Consider the following 16,414-nt stretch of genomic DNA (forward strand, 5'->3'; position numbering starts at 1 on the left):
AAGAGAATAAATGGGGTCTATGTTTGCAGGAACAACGGCATCGGATGCGGCCTTCCAGCAGGTGGACTCCTTCTCCGAAACAGTTAGTTCATTACAGGAATGGTTTCAGGGCCAGTGCTGGCTACTCTACTCACCCCATTTATCTGCGGCGTGGCCCGCCCGCCCTCTCAGCGAGGCCCTCGACCCACATGGGACGCGCTCACTTCAATACGCGCTTCCCATCAACGGTAATCGTGCTTCTGAAGGTAGAGTCGACAGGGAGTCAGGACTTGGAATGAGTCGGAGCTGAATCCCGTTTTTTGGTACAAAACCGACCACTCCGTCTCCGGAAGTCATTCAACTGCCTTCGATTCCATCGAATGCAGCCAGGTGAAGCCAACTTGACAAACCCTTTTTCGGTTACGCCAATCCTCCGATCGTGGCTGGAGGGAACAACAGCCCTTGGACTCTCTAACCGGGATGAAAGCGACCCAGGGGCCATGCATGCAAGGCCCTTGGAGCTTTCATCACTCTGCTATCGGGAAAAGTTGGCACCGTAATTACTTTCTTCAGCCCACCATCAGATTGTCCGTGTAACACGTACCCATCGTCCAATTAGGGCCGGATTCTCCTTACGGACCTTCATCCCCTGTGAGTTCTGCGGTGCCTTTCCAAATCATCCGAACATTGCTGCGTACATATTTGATATTTTTTTTCTTCCGATTCTCTACGTACCTACTACTTCAGGAATATGCTCGCGGAGCCCAACAACTGCAGTTGTGACCTTATAAAGATTTGTATTCCTTTGGAAGCCCCTAGCGGAAGGTGATTGGATCTTCTCTTATTTTACTTTATTTTATTTCTATGGTTTTTGTTTTATGTTATTGTTGTTTTTGGAATAAACGGAAGGCGAAAGGTTCGTATGAGAAAGCTTTCGCCGGCGACTATTCTAATTCGGTTGCTTTTATCCGTGCGTCGACAGAGCCCTGAAGACTGGTTCAACCTGTCTATTTTTCGACAATCTCTTGAGATTTTTTTAGTGGGCGTTCAAACGACCGTCTGGAATGGACATTCCCAACTCTCTCTCACTTTCGTATGCACACCAGCGATGCTTGCCGCGGTTTATATATATATATATATATATATATATATAATTTGAAGTGGGATATTAAGTTCGTCAGTGGAGGGAAATGAACAACAGCGGCTGGAGCGATGACCCAGGGTGCGCAAAATGATACGAGATTCTCGCACTCATGTTCACCTCGTGCAGGAAATATGAATTGAATATAGGCAGGGGCTGGGATGTTGCGCGAAGGTGCACTGTGATTTCACGAGAAGTAGACTGGGGTGCGTAGAGTAAGAACTGGCTAGGAAAAAAGGAGGCGGAAGTCGCCCCAGCTAGACAGATTGATTGATGTGGGAAGACGAGATCGGTAGAGCGGAGAATGATAGAGGGGTGCCGGGACCCAGCCCGGTGGCCCGCTGACAAGCAGCTGAAGGCGGGACCTGCCGACCACACCCAGCTACCAAATGGGTCGCACCGCAAATAGGCCATTCCCACACACATCTATCGCATTTTGACAACATAAAAGCAGAGCAGTCCCCCCTGGCTTGAGCTGTGTGCTGCTCCGGCGCAGAGCAGCGACACAGAAGCATCACCCCACCGCAACATTCACAACACTCCTGCATTGATCACACCGAAAGTTAGATTAGTCCCAATTCATTCCTCTGAGCTCTTCCACTGATCCACGCATATCCAAGAGTGTTTACTGTTCCACCGTTTTGCTCGTAAGGCTGCTTCGATAACTTGGACGGTTTCGACTTTCAGTTGATTGCTGCTGCTTAGCTAGTGGGTTGCAACAGGGGTGAATGATCTGTTTCGACGTGGGATTCGGTTGATTAGAAGATGGGTGGATTGGTGCCGAATCAAATATTTGTGTTTCGAGAACTTCGGGGAGGTTCGTGACTTATTTAGATTCCTGTGGCGCGATAGGGCTCGTGTATTACGGAATCGGACTAGGAGGTGGGGAACACAGGGACAGGGGAGGATGTGATGTGCGTAGTTTTGGCAAGATGCGGTGTGCAGAAGACTTTGTGAACATTCGAGCAGAATACAGGCTGTGTGGGGAGCTAGATTTCTCCTTCCAAGAGCTTCTCCGGAAGTTGTAAAGATCTCGAAAGATTGGGATCTGTTACAGTGGCTTCGATGGCGGGCCATCGGATGCAGAGTCGCCAGGTATTTACAAGTAGTGTGGCAGTAGTTGCACTATGTTTAGTGGGATGGCAAATGGAAATGGCGGTTGCTGACGTTGGAGTGAACTGGGGGACGATCTCAAGCGACCCGCTTTCGAACGATATCGTGGTGCAGATGCTCAAGGATAACAACTTTGTTAAAGTGAAGCTGTTCGATGCAAATTCGGATGTAATTGAATCCATGCGCGGAACAAACCTAGAGGTTATGATTGCGATTACGAACGAAATGCTTGCGTCCATGGCAGCGAGCCCAGACGCGGCAGCCGCTTGGGTGAAGGCGAACGTTACCTCGCACCTCGGCACTGGCGGAGTCAATATAAAGTAGTGTCTTCTCACAAACTTAGTCTGTTTTATTCCTTTCTTATCCGAATCGAGAAGCCAGAGCTTAATTCTAGCAATTCGTGTCAGATGCTAGGCTTAGTTGCGTTCTCTCTCAACTAATCTTCAATAGTCTTCACTGCCACAGCTGCTGTAGGGATCAAAATGAACGTCGAATGCAAGAATGAGTAGCAAGTGGAGCTCAATTTGAGTTTGGAGATGTTGGTGCATTTCACTGATTTTGGGAATTGATCAATTTGTTGCAGATATGTCGCAGTAGGAAACGAGCCCTTCTTGAACGGCTACAACGGCAGATATATAGACGCTACTCTCCCAGCTCTGAAAAATGTGCAAGCGGCACTCGCGGCAGCTGGTCTTGTGGACACAGTGAAGGCAGTGGTTCCTTGCAATGCAGATATTTTGAGCGACAATCCGTATCCTTCCCAGCAAACATTCCGAGCCGACCTCGCACCAGTTATGTTGGGTATCGCTGCGGCGTTGAAAAGCACCAATTCGCCGTTCGTGGTTAATTTGTATCCCTTTCTCAATCTGGTTCTCCAGGCCAATTTTCCCATCGACTTCGCATTCTTCTCAGGATTCGCCACCCCTATCGTCGACGGGACTAGGGTCTACACCAACGTGTTCGACGCAGGTTTCGACGGGGTTGTGGGTGCATTGAACAACGCGGGATATCCCAACATGGCTGTCATCGTGGGAGAGATTGGCTGGCCAACTGATGGTGCCAATTATGCAAACATAGGATTGGCGCAGAAATTCAATCAACAGCTGGTGAATCACCTGGAGAGCGGTGTCGGAACGCCCCTTCGCCCTGGCAAATTGGAAGCTTACCTATTCGGTCTGCTGGACGAGAATGCCAAGAGCACTCTTCCCGGAAACTTTGAACGACACTGGGGTATCTTCAACTTCGACGGAACTATCAAGTATCCTCTTGACCTGACAGGTATGTCGAGCTCTTCCGCGTGCGTCCTTTGATCCAGAGCGCTCGAAGTTGGAAACTCTGGAGAAAACATTTGAACGGGTCGTCTTGGATGGTCAATCCCATCCATTGAAGTTACCCAAGGGTTTTTGAATTTTGGATTTGTTGGTATTCCACTGCAGGTGGTGTGACTGGCAGGCAGACGTCGCTCGTGGGATCGAAGAACGTCCCTTACTACCCGCATCAATGGTGCGTGTTGAAGACCACTGCGGACTTGTCATTGCTGCCTGCCAACCTGGACTATGCATGCGCTCGTGCGGATTGCACACCTCTGTTTTACGGAGGATCATGCAGCGGTCTTACCCTCCATCAAAATGCTTCGTTTGCCTTCAACAATTACTATCAATTCAACAACCAACTCCAAGCCGCCTGTGATTTTCAAAGTTTAGCACAGGTAGTCAACACCGATCCAAGCGTAGGAACTTGCAAATTTCTCATAGGTGTGAGGCCGGGTAACTCACAGGCCATCGCACCTCCCGAGAGCTCGAGTTCACGTAGCGGTGCGTCGTTAACGGTCAATTGGCAATATTTATTGACCTTCTTAAGCACAATCATCTACAATTGTAGTCAATTACTTCTTTTTCCATAAGAGCAACCTAGGGTTTGGTGAAGAATTGGTCTTTCACTTTTTCTCTTTCTCTGGTTAGAGCGATGTGTGCAGTTGTTGGATTTTTTCTGTCCATTTTTGGCAAGTGTTGTACTGGTTAGTCCTCAGTTTCACTGCCCAAATCTTCTGAGAGTCTGTGTTAACGTTAATGCCACCCACTGGATTTGAGGGCGAGGCTATCGAAGATTTGAAAGTGGCCCAAGTATGCATTTATGGCCAGTTTGTTAACGACCTCATAATGACTGCAAGTGAGTACTATACTGAACAAGGAACAAATTCATCAGCTCTCCCCAAAGTCGTATCGTCTATTGGAATTGTGAAGAGAGAAAAAAAAAAGAAAAAAAGAAAAAAAGAAAAAGACAACGGTCAAGGCATAGAAAGTATATGTTGGCCACAATTGTTTAAATCAATTCTTCAACAAGAGATCCTGGAGTGATTATTTACCACAATCTAGGCTTATACGCCACTATGGCTCCAAAATCATCGCATCTAACATCATCCTTGAATATTTGTGGTAAAATCGGATTACTCTCCAAGCAGTAGAACCTAGTCACAGTGCTTCCTAACTCCTGGCTATGCTCCAACACTGGAGAACCAAAACAAGATCCCTCATGGTTTTATTGAACAAACCGTAAGTCTATGCTTTTGTTTAGGCAAAATTGCCCATGCTTTGCGCGCAAAGCACGGAAAGCTTCCAGAGGTGAAGAGAATTTGACTAGTGCACGCCGTTCAATGTTCGCCGGAGAATTTGGATTTAAGTTAACCTTCCGGCCAGCGTAAGCTGGAATGTCCTTTTGTCTGCTCACAATAACACTTACTTAACGAGTGGCCAAGACTTCTTTAAGTACTATGCAAGGAAGGACTAAGAAACCAAGTGAAAGGGTGGAGGAGAGAAAAAGGGAGTAAGAAAACAGCATAAATGACGACAAATACTTACACCCTCAAAAACCTTGTAGAGAACGATGATAGGTTGTAGCCTTGGAAGAAGCGCTCAACATCCTCCACAGTGGCTTCTGTGGGTACCTGCATCATTAGCAGCTGTTGCGGGCCAATCCAGCCAGTTAGTTAGTGCTATGCACCAGTGATAAGTGCCAATCACCAGAACCACTAATTCATCAGCAGTTAAGTCATTCGTTATCGAACTGGAGTTCTCAAGAACAGCAAAGAATTTGAATTCAGCCATGTCAATCAGGCATTAGAAGTTGATTAAAATTTAATTGGTCGAGCACAAATAAGAAATCGCACAGCTTGTTCGATCATGATTTCTACAGATCAAGAATCTCTTTCTTACACGCATATGTTGCACGTCATGAAGGTTTACGTCAAAATACACTTCAAGGCGAAAACAATAGGAACTTACAGATTGCCCCCTGAAATCTTTCACTACGTTGTGAATATCGTCATTGTCGTACCTCCGAGCTTCCTAAAATGATTCTCAAACAAGTGGCTTAATGACGATGCAACTGAATTGCTTCAACCTGATATATTAGATATCTCATTTACAAACATAAGACGAGGCGTACTGATATACGTCTAAAGGTGGAAAAATTATTGTAAATTCTAAATGAACTTATGAACTGAAGGAAGAAGAATTAGTAAAAAGTGTAGTACTCACCAAGTCTAGCTTCAAATAACGGCCACCCAAGCGACCCTTTCGTACAATGGTTCGTTGTGCTTGCCGGAAACTCTCCATACTATCGAACTCCAATTGTCTGGAAACAAAATCAATTCTCATTAAGAATGACTAAATCTCTGCCACAAGTGTGTCGGTGCAAGCTCCAATGTCCCAAAGACTAGACCACTGCATACCACTTCCATAGTCATAGATGCCCTAAGAAAATGACTCGATGCCACTCAAAGAGAAAAATACATGTAGGCAATCACCACAAAATCAGGCTGCACGATATAGAGCAAAGCACCTAAGCTTCCAAATTCAAGTGGAAAAAGTTTATCGCATAATAGCAACTCCAGAAACTTACATGAATCTCTGACGGTACTTTTCATCGTAGATAGTCACCAGTTGGTGTGGTTGCAAGTTGCAGCCTTCAAAGTACGCCAGAACGTCTGACTTGAATGCGTACTTCGGGCAATTTGACAACCGCGCAAATATCTTATCTGTCCACAAGATCATCCAGAGTTACAGCCGTTAAATCGACACATTTGAAAGATCACCATATGTATTCAAATAAGTAGTTTGGAAGTGTTTGGAAGGAGATGACAATCCCTCTTACTGAAGACGGGGATTATTAAGAGATGTGAAGAGAAATAACGGTAGAGAATACATCTATATACACAACATTGCTTGCGTGGAACCATAGTTCTAATTTTCCTCTACACTAAAAACCTAAAACCCTAAACCCAGAATTCGAAACTCTGCTCCTTGGTCTTAGCCACCGTACGTTCTGTTCACCAAAAACCTATTGCGCTGAAAACAGTGAGATCATACGTGTATATATCGATCATATATTCTTTCCAAAACGGTTCCTGGATCACAAGCAGTGTGTGTTTGCGTGTATAACCCGCAACGCCAGGTAACCCTAGAATCAAACCTCACGTGATCCTCGATGATTAAAAACCTCCTAATACTGACACCCTTCACCATAACACGCTCTACAAGAAGAGATGAAGAGCATAATGTCAAAATGGATGCAGCTCCACTCCAAGTCACCTAAACTCAAAGGTATAATCAAACATACTGGAGTTCGTGTTCCCAGCAGAGGTAGCAGCTCCAAGGGTTCCACCGATCGAAGGAGTTCCCACGGCAACACCCTCTAATCCAGCATTGCCCCCAACAGTTCCAAGACCTGAACCTTCTCCTTGTTCATCCTGAGAACACGACCGCGTGACGAGACCTTGCTGGAAGCACGGACGTGCCTGCAACAGGTTTGTCCTCCTAGCTAACCGCACCAGGGCCTGCATGGTGAATGAAACTCAATAATCCTCGAAACTTCCCGATCCACCAAACAAAACCCAACTCGACGATGTCTGCATAAGGGGATGGGGCTGCGGTAGAAGCACGGTGTGCAGAGTGAAATGTGCCGAGGCAGTTCGCGAACATGAAGGCGGGGCCGAACCACCGTCGACGCACCTAGAGCACCTTCATCCATGGCTCTGCTGCGAATATTCTGATGAATGATCTTCGTTCAACTCTCTACCACGTCGTCGTCGTCCTCCTCCTCTTCCTCACAATCCTGTCGGCAATAGCGCGTCGTCGAGGGTTGAGCTGCGCAATTCATAGTCTGTGAATTGCGAACTCCGAATTACGAGGCGAATTGCAGTGCAGAGCTATCGTAGTAGGAGTTCCGTGAGGAGATCGAAGGATTTGTGCGTAATCTTTGCTGCGATGGATTCAAGTGGAGTGGATACGGAGCCGCTTCTGCAAGGAGTGCAGTACCCTCCGCTGTACTCCCCAGCTCTGTCTTCTGCGTTTCGCCCAGACAGTTCGTCGCGTAAGCATTCACTCTTCTTCAAGCCTTCAATTTTGGCCTTGATTTTTGGGTCTGGATTCAAATTTGACGCGACGTTCTCCTTTTCTTTTAGTTATTTCTTATTTTTTATTCTTTTTTGTCCTTGAAGGTTGGGGAGGTGTGCAGACTTCTCTTTATCGGAGTATGTGAAAGATTATGTTCAGAACATGTTGAAACGTATATTTGGTGCTTCTAGTCAAAGAGATTTTTCCTTCAATTAGAATAAGTTTTCAACTAGGTCACAACTCATCTACGTGGTGATTAGTGAAGTCTGTCGAGTAAGTATTTGCTCAGAATTTCGCTGGTAACTAGAGTAAGTATTTTGATTGGTTGCGTTTCTCGATGTGCTCAGGTCATGCTTGTATGAATTTCGAAATTTGGTGCTGGATTCTTTGTTCCACTTTTGTTTAGAGTTGATGGAAAGGAATTAGATCCAGTTAAGTATGCAGTCTGTAAGAGAACAGGTTGTATGATTACAGTCACGTGTATTGATTGGATTAGTATTTATGTTAGAGTTCTAGAACATCCCACATGCTTATGAAAATGGGAGATATTCTGAAAACCTGGAAATACAAGTGTCCGTATTCTGGTATTTAGCTACCTTGATGCTGGCTGCTACAATGCTAATCTTTAGAGTAATACCAAATGTTAGTATGTATACATAAGTAGCTTTCTCAGTTTATTTTATAATTTGAACCTTGAATTGCAGAGGAAGGGGAGGGGCATTTAAGTGAATGGGCCGAGGGGCAATATACTTCATCGGGAGCGAATCCTATTCTTCCCAGCGTGCCATCAATGGAGACTGCTTCATTGGCCACAGTTAACGAGATTCGCGAGGCTGCTAGTCAAGATCCTTATCCGCAATGGATCTATGGCGCATTGCTTGATCCTGAAGTTTCGTCACAAAGGGATGTGCAGCCTCCTCAAGGTTTGTTCGTGGTCTCCACTTATCTCTTCACTCATTTATCGAAATAGATTCTGTTTTTGAACTAAAAAGAAGAATGTTGACAGATGGTATTTGTTTCTGTTCACATGAATTAACCTTGGCGATTTTGTTCGGTCCAGCCATTATCATAAGTCCCATATCATTGGGTATTATAGTCATACTTTTGCCATTTGATAGATATTTTCAAATATCAAGAAGTTCCTTTGTAGTTGTCGGAAACTCATCATGTTGAAATTGATTTGGAGTACATGTACATGAAACTGCTTTTTGTTGCAGTTTCCCAACCAAGCGCCACGCAAGATAGTCAATCAAATGCAGGAGCAGCGCCCATGTAAGAGCATTCTCAAAATTTAACTCTGACAGGGTATTGAAACTAGGTTCATAGTGTTGAGATTTGGTGAAAACTTGCAGCTTTGAAGGATGTGTGACAGAGAGGTTTTTCCATGCCAATGCCAAGGTAGTTGTGTCCCTTGGAAACATACTGTCCTCTGACCTTTATGCTCAAATTAGGAGTATTAATCTGTTATTTAATGTATGTTGGTGAAGCCGTGAGCAGAGCCACGTTACAGAGGAGGAAATTCGAGAGATCTTGACGGCCTATGTGGAGAAGCAGGGTTGTTGGGGTGGGCGGCCAGCAAACGAATGGGTAATCAGCAAGATTGAAGACTGTAACGTGTATGTTGGAACCCTCGAGACCTTCATTGAGGAACGAGATGTGGAGAGACTGGTCAAGCCTTACACTGGAGGTCCTGTTCAGGACAATTCAAGTAAACATGTGCCAGGCCCGTGGGAAATAGATATGAGACATGAGTTTCCTTTGTTGTTCACCACAAGTAAAATGGTTCATCAGAAAATTCCCTCTTCGGTATTAGTACAACCATGTGGAGGTATGATTCAGACACTTACACGTGGTTGTGCTAATTAAGCCAATGACAGCTAAGAAGGTTATTATTCGATTAAATTCACAATTACACTATCAACTTGTTGCTTTGCACATACTCCTTTTTCAAATTTGTAATCGCTATCACCAAAGCTTGACTAATTGTGATCGCGGAACCCTCAGCACAATCGCCTTAGTGAATTGTGCCTCTTGCCTCGTAGAGTGTGTAATCATGGGCCACGTATCAAGATACGTGCCAGGCTTTGGTCTTTTGGTGATTCATTATTTCACTTCCTCATATCATGCCACCCGGTATGTTGTAGACTGTTCTGGTCGAAAGGAAGTTTCCTGCCCTCGGTGCAATCCAAACAAGGACCTCGATTCTTGTGTACATGGCGTGACTACTGAGTGTTCAAAATGCCATGGCCGTGGCCTTCTTGCTCATCAGGACGGCTCTGATACCAAGTTAGTGTTTACTCAAGAATTTGTTTTCTTCTGTCTGGCAACACGCAGTATTGGGGCGGAGCATAAGTAATCCATGTTGATTTCTTGTATTGCTTGTGTCACCAATGCTCAAAGTTTGTAGCTCGGGATTGCGTGTCTAGTAATCGTACTTTCTATTACATTAAGATTGGACGCCGCGTAGTCAGAATCTCTCAATCTTTGTCGTATTGCAGCTGTGAACAGTGTAGAGGTAAAGGGAGGTTGCCATGCGCACAATGCAATTCTAGAGGCCGCATCCAATGTGGCAAATGTCAGGGATCAGGTGCATTGCTGGAGGAAAAGCAATTGAATGTTAAGTGGTAAAGCCCTGGGAACTTTTCACGCTTTATTAAACGTCCAGAGATAAGAACAGTGTGATTTAAGTAGTGTTGTAAAGGTTGCAGTTGGTATCCATATCAGCGTCGTTTTTGTACATGTTCACACATGCTATTCGCCTATTGTATCTCTTCTGAGGTTTAATATTGCGCTTTAGGAACGCCTCTGTAAATTGATTCATTGTTTTGAAACTGCTTCTGAAGGTTGGATTGAATTGCTCCATTTAAACTTACCCCTGGGAAATACAGGTCAACTCTGATATCCAAGAAGATCAGCACATCAATCAATGCAAGTTTGGTGCCTGATGATGTATTCCATGAAGCCAAAGGAATTCAACTGTACAGCAGCGAGTCGTACCAATGTCAGCCCGTGAGCTTCCCCAACTCCCTCGTTCTCACAAGGCTCTCATCTAATGTCATTGCGGAGAGGATTCCTGTTCCACCGACAGCCCGCGTCATTTCTGAGCGACATCAAGTTCATATGATTCCTGTGACGCGCGTCTCTGTGGGCCAGGGCCGAGGCTCCTTCAAGTTCCATATTGTCGGCGTGGAGAAGCATATCTACCTCAAGGATTATCCTGACAGGTGCTGCTGGGGGCTTTGTGGTCTTGGAACTTTATGCTCCATCTTGTGACATCCGTGCCTCAAACCCACCCACTTCTCTTGGTCTGTAGCTGTGTGTTCTCAGGTACTATGGATGTGATGCTGTATGATCACAATGTGGTTGACTTGAGAGAAACTGGTAAATTATCAGGTGACAGCAGTAATGATCTGCTTTCTAGGCATCGCAGACTCCATTCATTAGCACAATACAGGCACTGAAAGGTATAGCTTGCTTGGTATGACACCTTGGTTGCAGTTAGTGCACGTATCAGGTACAATGCCACGTTCACTGTATGTTAAAAGCATGTTTGTAAAGGTACAGAATTTTAAGTGTATAGAACCAAGTAAAGGATGGCAGATCTGCCAGCAAAATTAGGATACTGGTTCGAAACCCAACATTGCTATTAAATAATTTTATTATTTAAGGCAGCTGTTGCTCGTTGTATTCAGCATGATTAATTGATTTGCATGATGCTTAAGTTACGCCGAGTAATCTGACATTGTGGAAGCGGTTTGTCAGGCCTGTGGGGCCAGGAGCACTGTTGGGTGCAGGGGTCGCTCTCACGCTGTCAGTTGGGCTGGCGTTACTGTGGAAGGTGACTCAACAGCAAAAACCTCGGCACTCTCGGCAGTTTATAATTCGTATTTAATTCCCTGTAAAACAATGTTGGTTACTGTAAGTTAGCTCTGCTGTGTTTGTGTGTGTGTTTTTGTACGAGTGAATAAATATAACAAAGAGAGACATATAGGCAGCTGTGCAGTATAAAGGCCACCATCGAGGGGGCAGTAGTGAAGTATGTTTGGTATTTTGGATTTTTTGCTTATATCGATTAGGTTGAGTTTCGAGGCCTTGTGTGCTTCGATGGAATGAAATATTCTAATTATAAAGAAGCTCATCTGTATGCACATTTGAATGAAAATACCCCTTTCAGACACCTCTTTTTTTCATGGAACCATTTGCAATAAACTCTAAAATGTAGCTGTTAGTTGTTTGCTTTAAAATCTATTTCGTCAATTATGATAAATTTGAAATTGTACTGTTACTGTAAATATTTTTCTAAATTAATTATCATGTTTCTAATGTCAATTGACAAGGTTGAGAATAGAACATGTACTTACGAACTGATAGGTTTTTTTTTGCATTACTGTCATTGATTTTCATTCCTACTTATTCAAGGATGTTTTTGTGAATTATAGAGAAATGTTCCAACTTGCAAAATATAAAATTGATTATTTTTCTATTTTTTTAAAATTATTTTTAATTATGTTATTATGGATGAGCAGATAATTTTAATTTTGTATTTTAACTTTATTATTTGACAACATATGTGTAAACAATTAAGAAATAGATTTACACTACTAAAGCTAATGTTTTTATAATGCCTACAAAACAATATAGGAATAAGCTTGTATATATATATATATATATATATATTTGCTAACAATTTAGAATTGTTTTTAATTTGTGATACTTACCTATATTTGTTATAATCTAAGGTTAAATTTTTTACATCTAAAAGTGTGTTTGAAAGTATAAACCTATACAAACTTATACTTTCACTAGTATATATTATAATTATTAGAATAATCTCATAACATAAAAACTAAAATTACTAAACTTTTTATTTGTTGATTTTGCAAAATAGTGCCTAATTTGTACTTAGATGGTTTATTTCTTTTGTTTGTCATCCATACTTATCTATAAATATAGATGTTTGGATTGTTTTTTCAAATTTTGTAAGCAAGTTATTAATGGATAGCCAATTGTTAGAAGAATTTAGGATGGTGGTATGAAAGGTATAGGATTAAGAATTTGGATTTATTTATTTATTTTTAAATAGAATAATATTTATAAATACTTAGATAATATAAAGGATTTAGGATTTTTTGAAATATTCTTGTACAAGGAACTATTAGGATTTTAATTCATTTAGTACTAGCTTTGTTATATGTTATAGGATTGGATATCAAATTCCATCAAATGTATGTAGTTCAGTTGGTTTAGTGGTTTTTCATCCATTAAAACTTTTTCTGTGAGTTGAATTTGTTAATATCAACTATAATTTGAATATTTAGGTGGAAAAAAACTCTTAACTTGACATTCTTGTCAAGTTAAGTCTTATGAATGATTTTTGAAAGAGAGAGAACTTATGAATGTCTCATTTTTTTCAATTTATCATATTACAAATTAGAATAGAGTAGAGTAGAGTAAAAATAAAATAAAATTTTTTATTTTTTTATTTTTTTTATTGTTTTTTGGACATTCTTGTTTTGTTTTTGTTTTTCTATTATACTATAGTACTATTGTAGTATTGGATATTGTCAAGAATAGTATATTGTATAGTGATGGAATACAATGAAGGTTGCATTGAAAGGTTATACAAGAAGATTGCTTGAGTGTAAGTTATAATATTATGTAGTACTAGAATGCTAGAACGGAGCAACAGAACGGACATCAAGGTACAGAGCTTATTGCAAAGGATAGTGCAACATGGTGTAGCAGAGTAGGTTTGATTCTTAATCATGGTGCAAAGGAATAAGACCACACAAATTGAGTCTAGAATGTTGGAATTTCAATGCATAGAGGCATGGACTAGATTAGAAGCATCATTAAGGGCAAGTCTAGCTCATGTTTGAAGATTTTTAATTTTTAAATTTGTTTTGTTGTCTATTGAGATGTGTGCCACTTATAATCTAAGACTAGAGGAACACAAGGCTATATATACTCTACTTTTGTAAAATTCTCTTTGTGTACACAAATTATTATGCAAATGTCATGCAAATTGTATTGTGCGATGTTAGGATCTGTATGGTGAAAGGTCTTACTATGATTATAGATACCATGGCTACAAGCTCTTGCATAGTCACAAACATTTGCAATTAAAGGGCCTTCAATTGTAGAGCTATACGATCATAGGACCACACTAATAAGCTCATTGTATGGTCATAGGATTTAAAATAAATAAAAATAGAAAATAGAAAATGACATACATTATTCAAAATTCTTAAGTGCCAATTTTAGAAGCTCATTCCAAGTATATATGGAGTCCAAATTTGATCATTTTTGAGTTAATTTTATGTGGAAGGAGTCCAAAGAATCCATTGGCATTCTTAGTTTTTATATTGGAGATCATTTGGGGTTTTAAAGTGACATTTTTTAAGCATAAGTTTCTCATTTAGCTTTTAGATAGTTGCAAGTATCTAAGAAGATGCTTTTATGGTACATACTAGGAGTCAATATCATTGATCTCTTCTATTAGACTACTTAGATAGCATACACATCAAAGATTTTGGACAAGCAATGAATATTCATAAGACTTTTCAGCTTGTTTCAACATTGAATACCACTAGGAGGCTTTGAATCTTAAGGGTGGATACATTGTACAAGATAGAGGACAATCTTCACAGCATGGTCAAAGATCTATTCTCAAAAAGAGCTAGAGGCATTTCTTTACTAAATTAGAAGCTCAAATTTCAAACATGGATTAAAAAAAAAAAAAAAAAAAAAAAAAAACATCAAAGATCTACTACTTTTAATGAGTAATATGCCTTTGAGCTATTACTACAATACTTGGAATAAGACACACTCCAAATTTAAGAAAATTAGAATGAAGAATATTCACTTGAGTTGCAGGAAGTGGAATGTTACTAAAAAGTACAAATAGAGCTTATTTAAGCTCTTAAGGAGGATACTATCTCAAATCTAATGCCAAAAATGAAAGAAGAAGATCTAATCCAAAGAGAAGTTGGTACATATTTAGAAGATACCAAAAGAAAAAGAATAGCTACTTCTTTAGCCAATATTTTATTTATTTTGTCACAAATGGTTCAAATAATAATGGTGGCTCTATCTGCAATGGAAGAGCCACCATTATTTGAGCCTCTCCAAATATTTATTAAATACTTAGAATATAAGTATGGAAATTTTAGATGTGATCAAATGCAACACATTCAAGACTTTTGACATGAAAAGAAAGATACTTCATATACCATGTATACTTATTTGGCTTTATTTACACTGGAATCAAGAGGTATATTTGCTAAAAGTCAACTTGTTAACATCTTCTTATCTAAGATTGAAAAAAAATTCTTAGATTTAGCCTCATCAAGAATTATTTTTAATTATGACAACAAAGCAATATTGATACAATTATTTGTTGACATTGAAAAATGCAATAGGACATTTTGTCAATATGATGCTATTGACATGGTAATTTGAATGATGAATTTATTTAGATTTAAGAACATTGCAATTGCTACAAGTAGCTTAATAAAAATTCAACCTCAATGGACTATGTATTATTGGAAGTATGGTGAATCTGGTCATATAAAAAATGATACCAAATGTCCTAAGAAGAAAAAGACCTTACATATGGAGAAGCGTAAGACAAAAGTAGAAATGTCTACAATAGGAGATAATTCTAAAAAGAAGCAATTGAAGTACATTCATTGTAGAAAACTTAACTATAATGAAGATAATTGCTTCATATTATATTAACACAAGCAAATTACTTTAGATAAGAAAAAAGTCTTATATGCTAAAATTACCAAGTTAGAGAAAAGATTCAACAATATGGTTTCATTACGCTAAGTTATTAGATCTTATCTAAATTCTAGAAATAGAACAAGTTCATCTTTTTTGGAAAATTAAATGTTTGGTGTATCATGATAAATTGTAGTTGTAGCTATCACATGTATATAAACAACGGCTAAAAATATGGTACCTATAAGAAGTGATACATCAAAAACTTTATTTAGCCATTCAAACAATCATCAAGATTCTAATATTCATGTGTAATTTCTTTTATCATTTGGCCTTGTAGATGTTAATTCTATAGTACAACCTTCTACTTTAACTTCAATATCAAATAGAAATACTAGTATTAAAGACACAATACATACTTTGGCTTACAAAGTATTAAACATGTCTATATTTTTTAGTATTGATTTATTAACTCCAAAATTTAAATTAATAGGGATCTTTCAATAAGCTAATAAAATATTAGAAAGAAATAGGCATTTTATTTGACATTACTATGAGACCTACTTAAGAACATCAAAACTTGTATCTAGGAGTTTTATGGTTAATCAATGATAATAATGTACTTATTTTTAGCCATATTGGCGGCAATATTACTTGTGTCAAACCTTCTTAAATTATGATGGATTCTAAGGCTTAATTAGTTATGATTAGCAAAATTAGATCTTATTCCTATAGACTTAGAGCCTTGTTCTTTTACTATTATTACTTTAGTAAGAAGTACGATGTCATGTTGTAACACGACTATATGGTAAAAAATAAAAATAAAATGGATGTTATTACAAAAGAGCCTAGTATAAAGATGTAATAGAAAATAATAATAAATTATAAAAAATTAGTAAAAAATATAGTCTCAATGTTGTGTTTTATAGAAAAGACTTTTATTTACTTTGTAGAGGCATAAATGAATTAAACCAAAGTAAAAAAAATAAGAAATTGATATTGACATATTTAAAAGAAAGTTGAAAACAGGTTAAAGCAAACTTACTTCAAGTTACCAAAATTT

At 39.8% G+C, this 16,414-nt stretch overlaps 3 protein-coding genes across 4 annotated transcripts; 2 read left to right on the forward strand and 1 right to left on the reverse strand.

Moving 5' to 3' along the window:
- The first annotated feature begins 558 nt into the window (after positions 1-558).
- On the forward strand, positions 559-4,185 carry LOC112293301 (glucan endo-1,3-beta-glucosidase 6). Its single transcript, XM_024542558.3, has 4 exons — positions 559-804; positions 962-2,553; positions 2,817-3,511; positions 3,670-4,185. Exons 2-4 carry the CDS (start codon positions 2,186-2,188, stop codon positions 4,134-4,136), a joined length of 1,530 nt encoding a protein of 509 aa, XP_024398326.1. The 5' UTR covers positions 559-804; positions 962-2,185; the 3' UTR covers positions 4,137-4,185.
- Positions 4,186-4,528: 343 nt separating this feature from the next.
- On the reverse strand, positions 4,529-7,172 carry LOC112293306 (uncharacterized). The gene is made up of 6 exons (XM_024542569.3): positions 6,851-7,172; positions 6,134-6,269; positions 5,770-5,866; positions 5,515-5,577; positions 5,092-5,192; positions 4,529-4,952 (listed from the first exon to the last, which is right to left on the reverse strand). The coding sequence occupies exons 1-6, from the start codon at positions 7,071-7,073 to the stop codon at positions 4,772-4,774; spliced, it is 801 nt and encodes a 266-aa protein (XP_024398337.1). The 5' UTR covers positions 7,074-7,172; the 3' UTR covers positions 4,529-4,771.
- A 179-nt stretch (positions 7,173-7,351) lies between these two features.
- LOC112293302 (uncharacterized) lies at positions 7,352-11,803 on the forward strand. Of its 2 annotated transcripts, none has more exons than XR_002972971.3 (8): positions 7,352-7,603; positions 8,331-8,549; positions 8,844-8,898; positions 9,114-9,454; positions 9,771-9,912; positions 10,125-10,250; positions 10,515-10,953; positions 11,389-11,803. XR_002972971.3 is itself a non-coding variant. In XM_024542559.3 (8 exons), exons 1-8 carry the CDS (start codon positions 7,498-7,500, stop codon positions 11,516-11,518), a joined length of 1,455 nt encoding a protein of 484 aa, XP_024398327.1. In that variant the 5' UTR covers positions 7,352-7,497; the 3' UTR covers positions 11,519-11,803. The 2 variants fall into 2 exon arrangements, 1 of the variants encoding a protein (XP_024398327.1); XM_024542559.3 differs by having other exon boundaries at positions 10,515-10,850.
- Positions 11,804-16,414: the final 4,611 nt, after the last annotated feature.

This window comes from Physcomitrium patens, chromosome 16, assembly GCF_059467195.1.
Source record: "Physcomitrium patens ecotype Gransden chromosome 16, ASM5946719v1, whole genome shotgun sequence".
In the NCBI taxonomy this organism is placed as follows: domain Eukaryota; kingdom Viridiplantae; phylum Streptophyta; class Bryopsida; order Funariales; family Funariaceae; genus Physcomitrium; species Physcomitrium patens.

Excerpts from the sequence above, each read along its gene's own strand:
- LOC112293301 (XM_024542558.3), top strand. The coding sequence starts at position 2,186 with ATGGCGGGCCATCGGATGCAGAGTCGCCAGGTATTTACAAGTAGTGTG. Across the intron at positions 2,554-2,816 it reads ACTGGCGGAGTCAATATAAA|ATATGTCGCAGTAGGAAACG; the intron begins GTAGTGTCTTCT and ends AATTTGTTGCAG. Across the intron at positions 3,512-3,669 it reads GTATCCTCTTGACCTGACAG|GTGGTGTGACTGGCAGGCAG; the intron begins GTATGTCGAGCT and ends ATTCCACTGCAG.
- LOC112293306 (XM_024542569.3), bottom strand. The coding sequence starts at position 7,073 with ATGCAGGCCCTGGTGCGGTTAGCTAGGAGGACAAACCTGTTGCAGGCA. Across the intron at positions 5,867-6,133 it reads AAGTACCGTCAGAGATTCAT|ACAATTGGAGTTCGATAGTA; the intron begins GTAAGTTTCTGG and ends TTTTGTTTCCAG. Across the intron at positions 4,953-5,091 it reads TCTACAAGGTTTTTGAGGGT|ACAAAAGGACATTCCAGCTT; the intron begins GTAAGTATTTGT and ends TATTGTGAGCAG.
- LOC112293302 (XM_024542559.3), top strand. The coding sequence starts at position 7,498 with ATGGATTCAAGTGGAGTGGATACGGAGCCGCTTCTGCAAGGAGTGCAG. Across the intron at positions 8,899-9,113 it reads AATGCAGGAGCAGCGCCCAT|CCGTGAGCAGAGCCACGTTA; the intron begins GTAAGAGCATTC and ends ATGTTGGTGAAG. Across the intron at positions 9,455-9,770 it reads ATTAGTACAACCATGTGGAG|ACTGTTCTGGTCGAAAGGAA; the intron begins GTATGATTCAGA and ends GGTATGTTGTAG.